Raw genomic sequence first — 16,666 nt, 5'->3', positions numbered from 1 at the left:
GTGCTTTTGGTATGGGGATATAAATAGAACAATTCAAAAGGCATCATAGTTTAATATTTGTGTTGAGAGGATGAAAAAATTCATAGTTATGGAAACTTTTGGCATATCTCCAGTTAGCTTATAGATAATCTTGTCTTAGGCATTTTAAGCACAGAGACTTAAAACCTTTTGGAAAAAATTTCCAAAAATAATCCAAAAGAAAAGAAATTAAATCATTTCAGTCAGTTATCTTTATGATAATCTTTTTGCTTATGTCCTTCAAGAGCAGTAGACAAAATGTCCCTTGAAATGATGATTCTCATTGCTTTTAGACAGGTGATGAAGCCCATTCTTCCTTTTTTCTTTTTCTGTACTAAAAGTATCTGGGAATCATCTTTTCATTTTATTTCAGCTTATTTATACCTTTTGCTTTTTGTTCATAGTGAGGTCCTTTATATTTTTGCACCTTGGTTGTCAGATGAAATTCTCACATTTTGCATACTGACAATAAATATTAGATTGGGGAAGTTTCCTGCAGTGTGAATATTTTAATAGGTGAAATGCTATCTATATAGTAGGTGATCATTGTGGTGGAACTTTTGTGTCTTTTAGCTGATCACTGTAGTAGAAACTGCATCTTAGGGGCCGCTAGGTGGCGCAGTGGATAGAGCACCGGACCTGGAGTCAGGAGTCGGAGTTCAAATCTGGCCTCAGACACTTTATATTTACCTAACTGTGTGGCCTTGGGCAAGCCACTTAACCCTATTTGCCTTGCAAAAAAACCTTGGAAAAAAAAAAGAAACTGCATCTTATAAACATTCATTCTAAAAGATATGCAACTATGTTTCAAAACTTTGCAGTAGAGCTTTGGAAGAATTTTCCTTATTGGTTGGAAAACTTTACCTAAAACCAGTACATTCCCCTGTTCCCCCAAGTGATTATTAGCAATATTCAGAATTACTGTATTTGCAGTGATATTTCTTTCTTTCTTTCTTTTTTTTGGTTTTTGCAGGGCAGTGGGGTTGAGTGAGTTGCCCAAGGCCACACAGCTAGGTAATTATTAAGTGTCTGAGGCCAGATTTGAACTCAGGTACTCCTGACTCCAGGGCCGGTGCTCTATCCACTGCGCCACCTAGCTACCCCTGCAGTGATATTTCTAGATCAAGAATTATAAACTGAATTAGCAGGAATTTTTGGGTGAGGGTGATTGGGGAATTATGGTTCTAGAATTTAATTTTAATAAATGAAGCTTTTGCTTTGTTAAAAAGTGTCATAATTATATGAATTTTTCTAGCATTTAGTCTGTTTTGGAAATTTAATGGACAATGTTTTTACAGACTAGTTTCAAGCCTAGATTCGTCTCTTGGGTTGACCCTTAGCCACTTTATGAATTGGAATTTTCAAACACTGTTGGTTATTTACCCACTAGGACCATATGTATATTTGTATGTTGGTCTTTCTATTGTGTTTATTGGTTATAGTCAGTAGAATATGGGACTTTGGCTATGGTGATAAAAAGAACAAATTAAGTCCTGCTCTTTGCTTTTTAAGTTTACAGGAACTTCTCTAGGGTGAGATCTCTGATAACCTCCATCATCTAATACATACACTCCTAAAGAAGTAACTATCTCCTTAGCTTATCAGCCTAATTATTCCATATTTTGGTCAAGTTCCTCCCCTGCAATAATTCACTCAGAAGAATGCCTGGCTACCAATCCTTTCTTCACTGGTGAAATTAATTTTTTTCCTCCTTTTTTTATTCATTCATTTATTTGTAATATTCACTTAAATATTATTTTCAAGTTTCATATTCTCTCCCCCTTGTCTATGCCTGTCACTAGACATTATTACAATCTCCTTTTCACAACTTTAAATCCATCACTCTTTGAAACTTTTAATCTTCTCTGTTGATGACAAACCATTTCCATCAGTTGTCATGACTTGAAAATTCTACCTCCTTAGTTGCTTTTCTTGTATCTATGTACTTCTTTGTAGTTCTATCTTAAATCATCTTAGTTCAAGCTCTCTTCACCTTCCTTTTATTTGGATTATTTAAATGATTTCCTAATTGAATTTCTGAATCTACTGTCTCCTCTGTAATCCTTCTTACACATGGTTATCAAATTGAACTTCCTAAAATACAGTTCTGAATACATCCTTTTTTTACTCAAGAAGCCACAGTGACTTTCTGTTGCTTGCAACCATTTTTGTATGTCATTTAAGTCTTTCAAAAATTCTGACTCCAGGCTACTTGTTAGCAACATTACTTCTGATTACATATTACTTCTCTTTATACATTCTATATACCAACCAAATTGACTTATTCGGATGATCTCCAGACATGAGTTTCCATCTCCCACTTTCATGACTTTGTACAGATAATACATTCCCCATGCTTGGAAGGCTCTCCCTTTTCACCTTTGCTTTTTGGAAACAATTTTCCTTCAAGGTCCAGCTTCAGTACTCTGTCCTTTACCCTATTCTGCACTACTCCCTTTTCCCCTTGCCCCCTCCCATACAAAGTGATTTTCTAGTATTCATTTTTTTTATTGAATCCATGTTTTCAGAAGTAAAGTTTAGGAAGACCAGGAAGGTGATGATTTGACAAATAAATGATTAGAAACTGTGAGAACCTCTGTATCGTGACCATGACATTTCTATCTTCACGGTTTACCTGGAAGAATTTAGAATCAATGGTTAGGTAATTTTTTTATTTGAGTGCTTTATATTTAGAGCTGATGCTTAAGTATTACTTACTCTGTTGGAGACCTTTAGGAAAAAAAGAGAACCTTTTGTCTTTAAATTGTCCTTTTGGAACCCTCTCAGCCTGTTTTTCTTTTCAGTGGGAATTTCTATGAAGAGCTGAAAAAAAACCCCAGAAAGTTGTGGTGGCAAAGACTTATCCATGAGTACACTATTCCTGGCCTATCCCTGATTAATTTACAGGGTGTGACTTCTTGCTGATTTGGTTTTAGGTCCTTTTGAGTTATTCCCATTTAGACTTGGCTGCCCTGTAGCATGCACATAATTTGTCATTCATTTTTCTAGGAGGGATCATAACTAGATTTTTGGTGGGCTTTGAAGATTTCCATGTTATGTTTTTAAAATTCCAATCCTAAAACTCTCAAAGAGTAAGCGTAAAGAACACAGGGTTCTTTAAGGACATATCTAGAAATTGAGTTAGCTGAGGGAAAGGATGCTCTAAGTTGTCAGCCTTTTCACATTTGTTGCCAACCCTTAAGTTCAATTTCAAATTAATTGGACTCTTGCCCCAAATCACAAGTTTTAGAAACTAAAGAAAATGGAAGAGAAAGTTGGAATTGGAGCATGAGACTTGAATTCCTGCTCTTGATCTCCCTTTTCTTAAAGAAATTAGCTGGGTGACTATTGGCAAGCCATTTAATGCCTCAGTTTTCTCATCTGTAAAACGAGATGTTCTCTTAAATTACTAAAATTCTGTGATTTTTAATATAAAGGTTAATCTAATCAGTTCTATTTCTCCTATGTACTCCTGTCAAACAGTTTTACTTGATTTGGACAAGACAATTTAATAATTATATTACCTGATGTTCTAAATGGTTATTATTGTATTAGTTCAGTTTAACTGGGGTATTACATTCTTATGCTTCTATTTATGTGAATCTTGAATTTTAAAGACATAGAAAAAAGGTTGATAGGTGTTTGAACTTGAGGACTAGTTTTTAAATCCTTTATTTAAATGGCACCTTTTAAATGAAGCCATCTCTGAAGCCCTCATTTATGTTTTTCTTTAATAGCCTTCATCTAAGATCTAATTCTCTGATGCTTCTCCTAAAGTGTTTGTATAATAGTGACTTTTTTTTTAGTTAGTTTTTTTTTTTTTTTAAGGCAAATGGGGTTAAGTAGCTTGCCTAAGGCCACACAGCTAGGTAATTATTAAGTGTCTGAGACCGGATTTGAACCCAGGTACTCCTGAAGGGCCAGTGCTCTATCCACTGCACCACCTAGCTGCCCCTATAGTGACTTTTCTTTAGGTCATCCTAATGCTAGACTTACAGCTTCTCCAAGGCAGGGATTGGTCTTATCTAGACTTTTAACCTCATTGATTACTATGTGCACGGTAGGTACATAAAAAACGTTAAATGAATGAGTAATATGTGTGCTAGTTTTCAGTTTGACTATTAAGCACATACCTATGGTGAAAAATATTTGATTGATTGTAAGTTGCCTATGTTCTATTTCTTACCATGTTTTCTACCACATATTAGTAATGTATTTTTAAAGTGCACTTACTGTTTTTTTAGGATAATAATAAAAGCTTCATGAATATTTCTGTAGAATTGGAAGTTCTGGTAGCCCACAGGCACAGTAAAATAAACTAGAAACTTTAAAAGTTCTGGTGACCAATATGTTGTTACACACTTAAAAATTCATAGCAGATGTTGGTTGATAATAATTTAGTCAACTATTATTTAACAGTTAACAACTGTGTCTTAACAGTAGGTTCTTCTTAGGGGGAGCACTTTCAATTCAGTGCCTTTAATTCCTAAATATAGGCAGTCATCAATGAAAAGTTGTATAGGGCTATCTCTGCTGGCTCTCTGGATGTATTTTAGAAGCCTATATATTTAAGGCTAATTTGACTCTTTTGCTTCAGAAAGTCACTTCTGCCAATCCAGTTCTTAATGAATTGATAAAACGAATTTATAAATTTTTCCTTGGTTTACTTAATGACCATCGAAACATCAACCACTTAATGATTTTGGGAAGAAAAGGGATCTTTCTTCTTGCCCTGTCTGTGAAAGGATAATTATTTACTTATTTTTTCCTCCTCTTCTCTCCTCTTCCTCCCATGAAAATGGAAACCTCTTCTGGTCCTTAGGGTATAGCTGATAAAACTGTAATCTGTTTCTGATCCTGAACTGTTTGACAGTGCTAAGCAAAAATTTTTCTTTTCTAGGTCTTTAGTAGCTTTATCAATTATTATTATTTTATACTATGAAATCTTTTCTTCACTTTGATTCTTCAGTCTAATGTACAGAGATAAAATGTACTTTAATAATGCATATTTATTTTTAAAGTTTTGAGTGGGTTGATCAGTAGAAGAGTAGTAAAAGTAAATTATTTGCCTTTAGTCACCCAGTAGGTAATTCTATATTCAGGCAATTTTGCTATCAAAATATTTTTTTGGACTTAAAGAATATTAAAAGTTGTTTTTGCAGGTAATTGGGGAGAAATAAAATATTGAAAAATAAAATAAGACATAATATGCTTTTTGACTATGTCATCAAGTGTTAGCTGACCAATTCAGTGTGTTCAAAACTATATAGAATGGATGTACTGTACTGAGGGATGGGAAAGTTTGCCCTTTCCCCAATTTCTTCCCATCAAAGAGCTTATCTTTACTTTTAGGATATAACATATACATAGATAGGCAGTTGTGTAGCACAGTGGGTAGAATTCTAGGCCTGGAGTCAGGAAGACTCATCTTTCTGAGTTCAAATCTGGCCTCAGACACTTTCTAGCTGTGTGACCCTGAACCAATCACTTCATCATGTTTGCCTTAGATTCCTAATCTGTAAAATGACCTGGAAAAGAAAATGACAAACCACTCCAGTATTTTTACCAAAAAAAATCTCAAAAGGGGACAAGGGCTATTGGACACAACTGAAAAATGACTAAACAACACATACTTATAGAGAAGGTAACTAGAAAGTAATTTGGGAAGGAAAGAGAACCTTAACCCTCAAACTCTTGGGGACTTGAAAAGGCTTCCAAGAAGAGGTGGTACCTGAGATAAACCTTAAGAGCAGTTTACAAGCATTTATTTAGTACCTGCTGTTTCTTGGGTATTTAGAATAGGGAGGGAGGACATTTCAGGCAGAAGGACCACAGCTGGTTAGAGATGCATGGAGAGGGAAGAGTGGATATCAGGCCAGAGGAGAGGTGGGCAGGGAGGTCCATCTGGTGTCCCCTTTCACTTCTACCAGGGACATTACAGTCAAATTGGTGGTGAAGGTATTTTGGGTCCAGGTTAAATTGTGCCTTGAGTGCCAGGGAGGGATGTTTGTGTTTGTACTTAGGTGACAAGGAACACAGTGGGTTTTGGAACAGGAGAATGATACTTTAGAAATTTTAGTTTGTCAATTGCCTGGAGAGGAAGGAGTTTGGGAGCAGGTAGGCCCAAAAAGAACCATTGCAGTTTTGAGGGTCTGAACTGCAGTGAGAATGCAGTTAGGTGGCAGTGCCAGGGAGTCCTGCAGAAGCTGTGTATAGCAGCAGTGTGGAGGGCCTGGAGGTGAATGCTGCTTTTGACCCCTGAGAACTGGGTGACTCCTCAGGAATGCTATAATTATCTCCATCTCAAATTGTTGTGAGAGTTCTCCTAGTGTGATAAAACTTGTGAGACTAGGAGGATAGTGATCCCCTCAACAGAAATGGAAAAGGTTAAAGAACCGGCAACTTCAAGAGAAGGGATAAGTTCTGCTTTGGAGCTACAGGTTGCATCTGATCCCTCTGGGGCATATCTAGTGGAACTGGCCTCCTTGTTAGGCAGGGATATTGATTGGGATTGGATCTCAAGCGAGAGGAGGGCTGGAAATGTAGATTTTTTTTAAAAAAATTTCTTTTTAGAAAGGCAATGGGGTTAAGTGACTTGCCCAAGATCACACAGCTAGGCAATTATTAAGTGTCTAGGCTGGATTTGAGCTAAAGTACTCCTGACTCCAGGGCTGGTGCTCTATCTACTGTGCCACCTAGATGCCCTGGAATTATAGATTTGGGAGGCATGTGCAAAAAACAATCATTGAGCCCTTGGAAGTTGAGCTCATCAAGGAAGAAATTATAGAGGTCAAAGATTAGAGTCCAAGATAGACCCTTATGGGACACCCCAGCTTGACCGGGAATGATGGGTATATGCAAAGGAGACTGAAATGGTCATGACATTATAGGATCATAAATTTAGGTCTAGAAGGGACTTCATTCCTTTTCTGTCATTTTACAGGTAAGGAAACTGAGGCTCAGGAAGGTGATGGCTTGTCCCAAGCTCACACAAGGAGAGTGAGAGTGGTGAAAATAGAAGGAAAGAGAAGGGAAGAAACATTTGTAAAGAGTTTACTTTGTGGCAGTCACTGTGCAAGAGCTTTGGAAATATTACATCATTTGCTATAAGGACCTTAAAAAGATATCACCACAGAAATAGTAAAGTTATAAGAACCCATTTAATTAAGATTAAGATTTTTTTTCCACCTAGAATTAACTCATAATTTGGAGATTTTTTTTCAGATGTCAAGTGATGCCATCTGTGAAATGACCTTTGTGACAAAGTATATACTAAAAAGGTGGTGGTGAATTTTACTTTGTAATCCTAATTAATCCTATACTTCAAGGATCAATGGTTTAATTGGTGGGAGTATTCCTTCTATCAATGTAAATTACAAATCTTGTAGTTAGTAGTCATTGAGAGAAGTTGTGTCTAATAAAATTTCATCTGGTTGCTAATCTTTTGGTAATAAGTCTCTCCAGACTTTAAAAGGCAGGTATTAAAGAATTCCTTATAATGCCTTCATTTGAAAACCTTTCTAGTTTGGGTACAAATTTAAAAGTTTGCCTTCCAGTGATTAAAGTCTTTCAGAACCCAGCATCCTCCTACACATCATAGCATCCTCCCAGCAAATAAATAATCATTTCCTCAAATTTAAAATTATATCTAGTTTTAGAAATATTTTCAGCATAATTTCTTTACGGAAGTTTCAAAAATTAATTATTCTTGAAATACAGTCTATTTTATCCAATAAAATTACTATATATAATGCTTCTCTTCAGAGAAGAAAAATTGAAATTTTTTGACTTTATGGTTTAGAGACATTTCCATAGAATTTATCAGTTTAAAATACCTATGTTGTTCTACTAGTATTCACCTATCAGTTCATATAATTCTAATAAAATTAAATCTTATTGCAAAAAAATGGGTAATACTTGAAATGACTTAGATAAAAATTTTACTCAATTAGAACTTTAGGCTTTGGATTAAAGGAGATAGTTGGGATAGAATGGGTAAAGATTACAGTAAAATTTTGAAACTATTTCAAAGACCTTATTGAATGAAGGTAGTGTCAAGTCTTGTTTATCTTAGCAACGATACAGAGAATATTTTTGGTCCTGGAATATCTTTTCTTTGCCACTCAGAATAGTACTTGTGGGGGTTCTTTGGAGGTGGAGGTGGGGAGAGAGGGTTTTTTTAAGGTTAGTGACAGATTTGTATTTCCTATTCCTTGATTCAGCTCGGTTAATATAGATAATAGAGAGTTGACCTTATTTAGATTAATCTAATGTACAATTAACATGTTGTTTCTTTAAGTTATTTTTTCTTTGTGATTTTTGTTTCATAGCGTCGTCCCCCAGACTACAGTAATACTGAACAATGATCGACAGAACTCCATTGTAGCCAAGATGGTTGGGCAAGAAGAACCTTTGAGCAGGGCAACGGATTCCCTGGAAAATATCCTTAGCAAGTCAGTAGCTACAGCATCAATCCCACTTCTCTGTTTCCATTTGACACTTTTATCAGTCTTTTCCCCTTGATATTCAAAAAAGACCAAAATCAAGATTATTTCTATTTTTGTTATGCTAAGGAAAAAATCAAAATGTATTTATATTGCAGTGAGCATTGAAACTGTCTAAAGAAAGAAACCACACAGACTTTTTATGGGACTACTTGTGAAATTAGGATGTGGTTAAATTATTTTGAGTGCCATTGTCCTGAGTGACACTATTAGAAAGTGGGTGATGTGGTATAGGTTGATATGGAATTTTGAAACTTAAGTTCTGAATTTAGCTCAGACATTGAATTCTTACAAAATATTCAGAAAATTGCTTGAACATTTCCTAAATAATAGGACGAGATTACTTATCTTGTTCACAGGAATTTTTTTTTCTTATTAGTTTGTTGAGAAAATTGGCCCATATCAGAGATACTTAAATGCTAACCATTTTCTGAACTAATGGCAGCAATATTAAGATATTTATACCATCTGTTTTTCTTTTCAGTGAATTCTATGAGCATTTCAATTTTCTGACTTTTTCAAATAATAACTTGTTTAATTAAAAACCATAAATTTCAGAATTCTTAGGATAGGAAAAAGCATATAGTTGTTACTGTTATATTAATTTTGACCACCCCAACTATGATAAACATGCTTCCTCCATCTTTTTCCCAAAGATACTTTTCAGCCACTTGTTTCCTATCTATTTCCTTATAAAGCCTTGGGTTGCTTTTTCTACCAAACTTTTTCTGTTAGCAAACTGCTTCCTCTCCCACTTTTAGTTTATCTGTATTGTCTTGGCCTAATACTTTGGGAAACCAGCTGAGTCTGTGGAGAACTGAGAATGGCCAGAATAGGAAAGAAGTTGACGATTTCCCGAAACTTTCCTCTCAGTCTGCTTTATTAATGTCTTGAACCAGGAAGGGCTGATTCTTCTCACTGAGTATTACTGAGATGGATTAGGAAATCTGCTGCCCTACCTCTAAGAGGAGCCCCACCTTGGAGAGTCAGCATTGCCAAGAGAGTGGTACAGAGGCAGTCTAGACCCAGCAACCAGCCCCTCCATTTTTAGTCACTTAAAGTGACCCCAAATATTATCTTCCTCTCCAGATATTGCATTGTTATTCACCAGTGACAGTTAAGGGATTAGAAAGTCTGGCATTAAGAGAGGGTGAAGATGTCAGATCCCTCCCAGCTGTCATCTGGTTTCTCCTAGTTCTTTGTCTCTCTAAACCCCTGCTCTCTGTGATGCTGAGATGGCTCAAGTGCTCGAGAAAACCGTCTTCTAGTGGATTATCTGCTATTTTATTATCTGCTTTCTGCTCTCTTTGATTGTCTTGGGATCATCAGGATTTCACATGCTGCAGCAGCTCTTAGAGAGGTTGACATCTCGACTCAGTGGAATTCTCTAAAATCACTTCACTTCACCCCCCCCCCCAATCTTTTTAGAAAGAGAAAGAAAGTTAAAAAACATCATTGAACTCTTTAACTTGTTAATACTTTATGGGCTGCCCTTGGGGATCAGAAGCCACTGTTCTATGTTTTGTCATAGAATTAATTTACCTGTCTTATTTGGTAATGAAACTAGAACTTAAAATAAGTCAAAGAATACAGGCATTACTTTTTTTTTCCTTAAAATGTGATTGATATCCTTAGAATTTCAGATGGATGGGCTCTTGTTTGATTCTGACTTAGTATCATGGAATTGCCTTTTAACATTTCAACTGGTTACTTATCCCTTCTTGTTATTGATCATAATGTACCACATAGGAAAATGCTTTGAAGTATAAAAACTATTCTTTAAAGGAAAAAAAAGTCTGTCCCGTGATTCAATGTTAGACTCCCCCCCCACCCCTCCCCCTTATTCCATAAATTGACAAGATGTGGGTCTGCTTTTGTTTCTGTTTCAGTGCTGTTCCTGCACGTAGGCAAAACACCATAGTGGTGAAGGTTCCAGGCCATGAAGATAGTCACAATGAAGACGGGGAGAGTGGATCAGAGGCCAGTGACTCTGTTTCCAATAGTGGACAGTCAGGAAGCCAGAACATTGGAAACAATGTTACTTTGATTACGTTGAATTCGGAAGGTATGTCATACCTAGTGGGTGTCAAAGGGGTAAAGAAAACAAATGAAAATCATTGTGTTGAGTTCAGACTATACTAACTTTAAGTGAATTTTATTTCCTTTGATTCCCTTTTGGAGTGATTTTCAAGACAGTGTTACCTAGTTTCCTGTGGCATTAAAAAATAGAGCTTTTATGATACACGGAAAATACAATCCAGATCAGGGTATTGAAAGTTTTTACATCATTTCATTTGTTGAATTATCTTTTCAAAATTATATTGTTTCTAGTAGAGATAAAATTTTGGAAATGGAATTCTCTACATTGTGTTTTTTCCTTAGAAGAGGGAATCATAGATTCTCCAGTTCATAAGATTCTCAGAGACTATATCTACTCCACCTTGGACCTGGACAAGAATTCCCTCCACAGTGTAACTGAGAGATCTTCATCTAGTCTTTTTTTGCAGTAATTATTCAGAGCCTTACATACAGCAGGGGAGCCCATTCTATTTTATGAGTAGCTTTAATTAGGAGGATTTTTTTTTTTTTTTAGGTTTTTGCAAGGCAAACAGGGTTAAGTGGCTTGCCCAAGGCCACACAGCTAGGTAATTATTAACTGTCTGAGACCAGATTTGAATCCAGGTACTCCTGACTCCAGGGCCAGTGCTTTATCCACTACACCACCTAGCCGCCCCTATTAGGAGGATTTTTTAAAAATTTCCATCAAGCCTCAATTTTCCTCTTTGTTATAAATATATACTGCTCTTAATTCTATCTTCTGGGGTCAAGCAGGATAACTCTAACCTCTTTAAAAATAAAAATAGTAATGTCTTCACAAAATTCCTTGCCCCTTCCCAAGGAGCCATGCCTTAGAATAAAGAGTTAAAGAAGGAAGACCAAAAAAAGTTCTTAACTAATGTAAAAGAAAAAGTCTGAATTTTAAGAAGTGTTCTATTCTCCTGGTCCCTTATGTCTGCAATGAAACATTTTGAGTTTGAGAGAAGGGAAATGTCTTCCCATGTGGTTCCTTTGGGGCTAAACTTGGCCATAATAATTTTATGTAGCTTTGATTCCTTTTCATTGAAATCCTTGAAAATCCTAGAAAACAGTTGCCATGTGCTTCCCCTCTTCTCTCCTCTAGTTTCTTTAACCTATTCTTCAGTGACTTGGAATCAAGGCCCATCACCATCCTGGTTATTACCCTTTGAGACCAGACTTTCTCTCTCCAGTTTACCAGTGTTCCTCCTAAAATGGAGTACTCATGACTCAGTAGACTATTCTACAGGGCAATGTGCAGTGGGACTCTGCTCCTAGAACTGACATTCTACTTCCTTTGGTGTAGCCTGAGATGGAATGTACTCTTCACACTGTGGATTCCTTTTGAATTTGTTGTGCATGTGATATCCAAATGTTTTTTTGCATGAATGACTGAATACCTCTACCCCTCCTTTGTTTCCTGACAGTTGACTTTTTGAATTCAAGCATCAACTTCAAAATTATTCATATTAAGTTTTAGTAGATCAATATTTTTAAGGTTTTAGAATCTATGACTTTTTTTTTTTTTTTTTTTTTTTAGTTTTTTGCAAGGCAAATGGGGTTAAGTGGCTTGCCCAAGGCCACATAGCTAGGTATATTAAGTGTCTGAGGATGGATCTGAACTCGGGTACTCCTGACTCCAGGGCCAGTGCTATATCCACTGTGCCATCTAGCTGCCCTGATCTCTGACTTCTTTCAAGGCTGCAGTTCAAATATCTCCTTTCTAGGGTTTTCTTCTTTGTTACATGCTCCCCCTTCCCTTCTAATCCTCCTTAAATGTGAGTTCCTTGAGGACAAATGCCATTACTGTTTTTTTCTTTGTTTCTGTAGAATGTGCCTGTCATGTGTATGTGCTTCATGATTGAAGGCCTCTTTTACTCCTTTGTCCTTTACTCTACAAATCTTTGAATATCATTACCTTTGATGAGGAGGAGCAAAAATGTTTATTAGTTACTGTAATTAAATAACCTATTTCGTGAATATGGAATTTTTAAAAAAATAAACAGTATACTAGCTGTAAATATGCTTTTCTTTATGTAAGATTCCCAGCTGTGCACTGGCCCTAGAGTCAGGAGGAACTGAGTTCAACTCCAGTCTCAGACACTTAATACTTACACACTTATCTGTGTGACCTTGGGCAAGTCACTTGATTCCATTGCCTTACAAAAATCTAAAAAAAAGATTTCTAGTAGGAATAGGCCATTCATTTATCTTGTCAGTACTTTCAGGGATGTAGAGAAACTTTATTTTAAGCACAAACATGTCTATAAATTTCAACTAATAGGTAATATCAGATGGAGTTAGATTTTGAACATTTAATTTCATCATTTTTGTTTTTAGTATATGCAGCATTAAGATAACTTATTGAATTTCATTAGACAAGAAAGTGAAAGCATGAAAGCATCAGCGATAGATGATTTAAATATAGAATTCCAGCATTTCAAAAAGTTGAACGAGGTCTGCCAGGCCTTCCTTTTCAGCTCGTACTTGAATTCTCTCTCTACAGCAGATAGGACTATGGTCACCTGGGATTTCTTCTCCAGTTCTTACACACCAGGGCTGTCTTCTGGTTGCCTTGATGTCACAGGGGTGGTGTTCTTGGTGGCCACATCCCTCTCTCCCAAAATGCTGTGTGCATTTATTAAGTGCCTACTGGTCTTCAGGTCTTGTGTTCAGTCTTGAAATACAAAGCCAGAAATGAGACAGTTGTTGTCTTTAAGGAGTTTATGTTTTTCCAGAGTGGTCTCCCTGAACTTGTGAGAATGTCTTTTTGTACTGGAGAATAATGATTTTCATTTCATCTGTATTAAATGTCATCTTCTTAGGGCTAATAAATAACACACATGGGTAACATATTAAGAGCATGAAAAAAGAGTACATAAATGTTGTATGGTAGATATTCTCTAGGAATCCCATTCAAATTATACTAGCCAGTATGTAGTGTCTTAAAATCTCATTGAACCCTTCCAACAGATGATTATTCTAAATAATAACAGATTATTGTGATCCTTATTTTATCAGTGAAGAAACTGAAGGTAATACAGGAAGGTGGTGCTTGCCCAGTGTCACACAGCTGCTACACCTTCTGGCAGAGTTTGAACTCAGGTCCTCCCGCCCCCTAAAGTGAATGTTCTATCCACCATACCCAGATAGCTGCCTAGTGTAGAAATTGCAGGTCTTCCCTGGTAGATGGGTTTCCCATGGAAGTTCCCTCCACTGATGAAACCATATAAGTGGACAAGCCCACTGTGCTTCTTAATGCTTCATGGCTAGTTATAGAGTTGCATTAAGTAATCACCTGTGATGATAACATTAATTGTATTCCTTTAACCATCACCATTTTCTACTTTTCTGTAGTAAATGATTATAATCTTGGGTACTGTATCTTCATTTCTGCATTTTTAGTGACTATTATTGATAAAGTTGTACAAGCCTTCATCACTGATTCTGTTTAGAGCCTTGTAAAGCCTCTAAATGGACTAAATGGAATTCTTTAGAAAAATAAAACAGTATGCCAGCCCTAAATATGCTTTTCTTTATGTTTTGGACATAATAATTTTATGCAGACAGATAAGTGTGATATGACTTCACATGTGTTCAGGCACCTTATTTCTAGAATAGTCAAGTCACAGGCCAACCCCAGCTTATGATGCTGTGTGTTCCTGAAAATTTCTTTTTAAATCATTTGGAACTGAGCACATTTTTCCGAGTGGTTCCTGGACTGCATCACAGAAACATATGTCATCCTTTGGACCAGGGCTATTCACAAGGTGCTTTATAAATAGGAAAGCATTAAATGAACGTGAGTTATTGTTACTACTGTAGAACCTAATCAGCATATATTGATTCTATGATTCTATGGGAAAATACCTTCTGAAATCCAATTTAGGATTCTAAGATCGCATCTTCCTATTAATTGTGAGGTTGATTATGGAGCTTCATGAGAGAGAGGATAAATGTGAGAACTCTGGTAGAAATGGATACTAGGAGCTGGAACAGGGATTTGAGGGGGAAGGTCCTGTGGGGACTGCAGAGTTGTGCTCCACCATTCCTCCATGATGGCTTCTTGGTGTGGGACACTGCTTTGGTTGAATTCTTTCTCCTGAGAGACTTGGGGTCTACCTACTTACTTTGGTTCCTATCACTAGTTTCCTCTGTTTCTTGTCCAGCTGGCCTACTCTCATGCTTTAACCATGCATACTGCCCTTTTAAGTTTTTCAAATGACTTTTATTGACAACAGCAGTAGAAAATGAAGGGGAGAATAATGGGGGGGGTATAAAAAAGGTTTCTTTCAGTTCCCCCCTTTTTTTCTAGATTTTCCCCTAGATTTTCCCCTTAGTGCTGACCACAGAGGGGCTGATAATGATTGATGTTCACATGTGCTAGAAAGGATGCATTCAAGAATTAAGATTGATATACATTTTAAAGGGGCCAAACATTCATCATAAGATTTGGAGCAGGGGTCAGGAGTGAAGAGTCAGTGGAACCTGGGTATTGGGGTTGGTGGAGCCTCTGGCTTTGGGATACAACTTATGGGGTCAGCACTGAGCCTGCAGTGGTCAGGATCCAATGGTCTTGGGTATTTATTCTCCTTCTGTTCCTTCTCACTAAAGTTAATTTTGCTCAAATCACCTCTCCCCATTCTCCACGCACAGGGTTAGAATCTGTCTGTGCTTCACACTGACCTAGGCATGGATACATGAATGGCAAACTCTTGTCCTTAGAGAGCATTTTCCCTTTTGGTCTCTGAGCAAAATCAGCTCAAACGAGACATGAGATGGGCAAGTTTAGAGAGGTGTTCACATGACCTATTTGTGCCCAATCTGTGGCAGAGCATTCTGGGCTTGTGTTGGTCTGATCAACCACAGTCGGACACACTGTGAATTTTCTCTTAACATAGTGATGTCATTTTTGGTCTCTTTGATAACGAAGGATGTGAACCCACCAAGCAACTAACAGGCAGATGATTTAGAGATCTAGAAGTACATGCAAAATATATATGTAATAATTGAGTTATGATCACAGCACTATCTCATTTAATTCTAAAGTAGTATTGAATAAAGTATTAATAAATGAAAACATCAGATAAAAGAATGAGAAGAAAGAAAGGGAGGAGTTGAGGGTCCAGTTCTAGCCATAGCCAGAGAGGTAGAAGGGAGCAGTGGAAATGGGCGAAGAAAGGGGCGTTCTGCTCTGTGCTCCAAGGAAAACTAGTGGCAGCTGGTTGTTGGGAATCACCTGTATTCTCTCATCCAAACTGAAGTTGTGCATTTCCATCTTCTGTGCTCCAAGGAGAACTAGTGGCAGCTGGTTGTTGGGAATCACCTGTATTCTCTCATCCAAACTGAAGTTGTGCATTTCCATCTTCCACTGAGCCTTCTGTTTGTTTTGTCTACTACTTAGAGAGTTGCTTGACACTTTGAACACAGGCAAGCCTGGGTGACTAAAATTGTTTTCCAGAGCCAGGGGGAGATAAGGATAATTAAAAAAAAAACATTTTAAAGAGATGAAGCTGTAAAAAGAAACAGTCCCCCTTCCCCCAACTATAAATATGATAGTTTAAGGAAAAACTCATGATGTAAAAGAAGATTTTTAACATCTTTACTTAAACTTACTACTTTGTCCAGCATAGATTTTTATTTACTTGCCCTTATTTGTGTTGTCTTTGTGTAATTGAATCTTCCTGTTTTGGTAACTGGAATGGTTATTTTCCTCGAAATGATCTCTCTGGAACTCCAGTAGCCTTACTACTAGTTTCTTTTGTTGGTTATTGGTATGGTAACTCTCACAGTCTTTTCTCCCTTGTTTTGTTTGATTTTTGCAGCATTTTCAAGTTGGCAGTGTCGCAGGAGGTGACATGAGCCCCTTCATAGTTGAGAAAGTTGAGAGTCAAATGACTTTACCAAAGTTTCATAGCTAATAAGTGGTGGAATTGGTCCCAGAACTGATCAGAGATCAGGGTGCCCCAGGTCAAATGTGAATTTTGCTAAGGCTTGTCCTCACCATTGGAATTCTTCAGTTTCCAGGTTTCAGCATCAAGTGAAAGGTTAAAAGGGGGAATCTGTGA

The 16,666-nt window shown here is 36.9% G+C and overlaps 1 protein-coding gene across 13 annotated transcripts in view; it reads left to right on the top strand.

Moving 5' to 3' along the window:
• The window catches only part of BANP (BTG3 associated nuclear protein), a 273,136-nt gene that overhangs the window by 62,600 nt on the left and 193,870 nt on the right, over positions 1 to 16,666 (top strand). For 9 of the 13 annotated variants that reach the window (XM_074201520.1, XM_074201473.1, XM_074201450.1 and 6 more), the window contains exons 5-6: positions 8,349 to 8,471; positions 10,412 to 10,587. In XM_074201520.1, the coding sequence (XP_074057621.1) occupies positions 8,349 to 8,471; positions 10,412 to 10,587 (299 nt within the window). The remainder of the gene's footprint in view (positions 1 to 8,348; positions 8,472 to 10,411; positions 10,588 to 16,666) is intronic. The other 4 variants (XM_074201509.1, XM_074201494.1, XM_074201501.1 and 1 more) reach the window with 1 other exon arrangement.

The sequence above is a fragment of the Macrotis lagotis genome, chromosome 1, assembly GCF_037893015.1.
Source record: "Macrotis lagotis isolate mMagLag1 chromosome 1, bilby.v1.9.chrom.fasta, whole genome shotgun sequence".
In the NCBI taxonomy this organism is placed as follows: domain Eukaryota; kingdom Metazoa; phylum Chordata; class Mammalia; order Peramelemorphia; family Peramelidae; genus Macrotis; species Macrotis lagotis.
The sequence above is the reverse complement of the archived record's forward strand: the minus strand, read 5'-3'. Positions and strand labels throughout refer to the sequence as shown.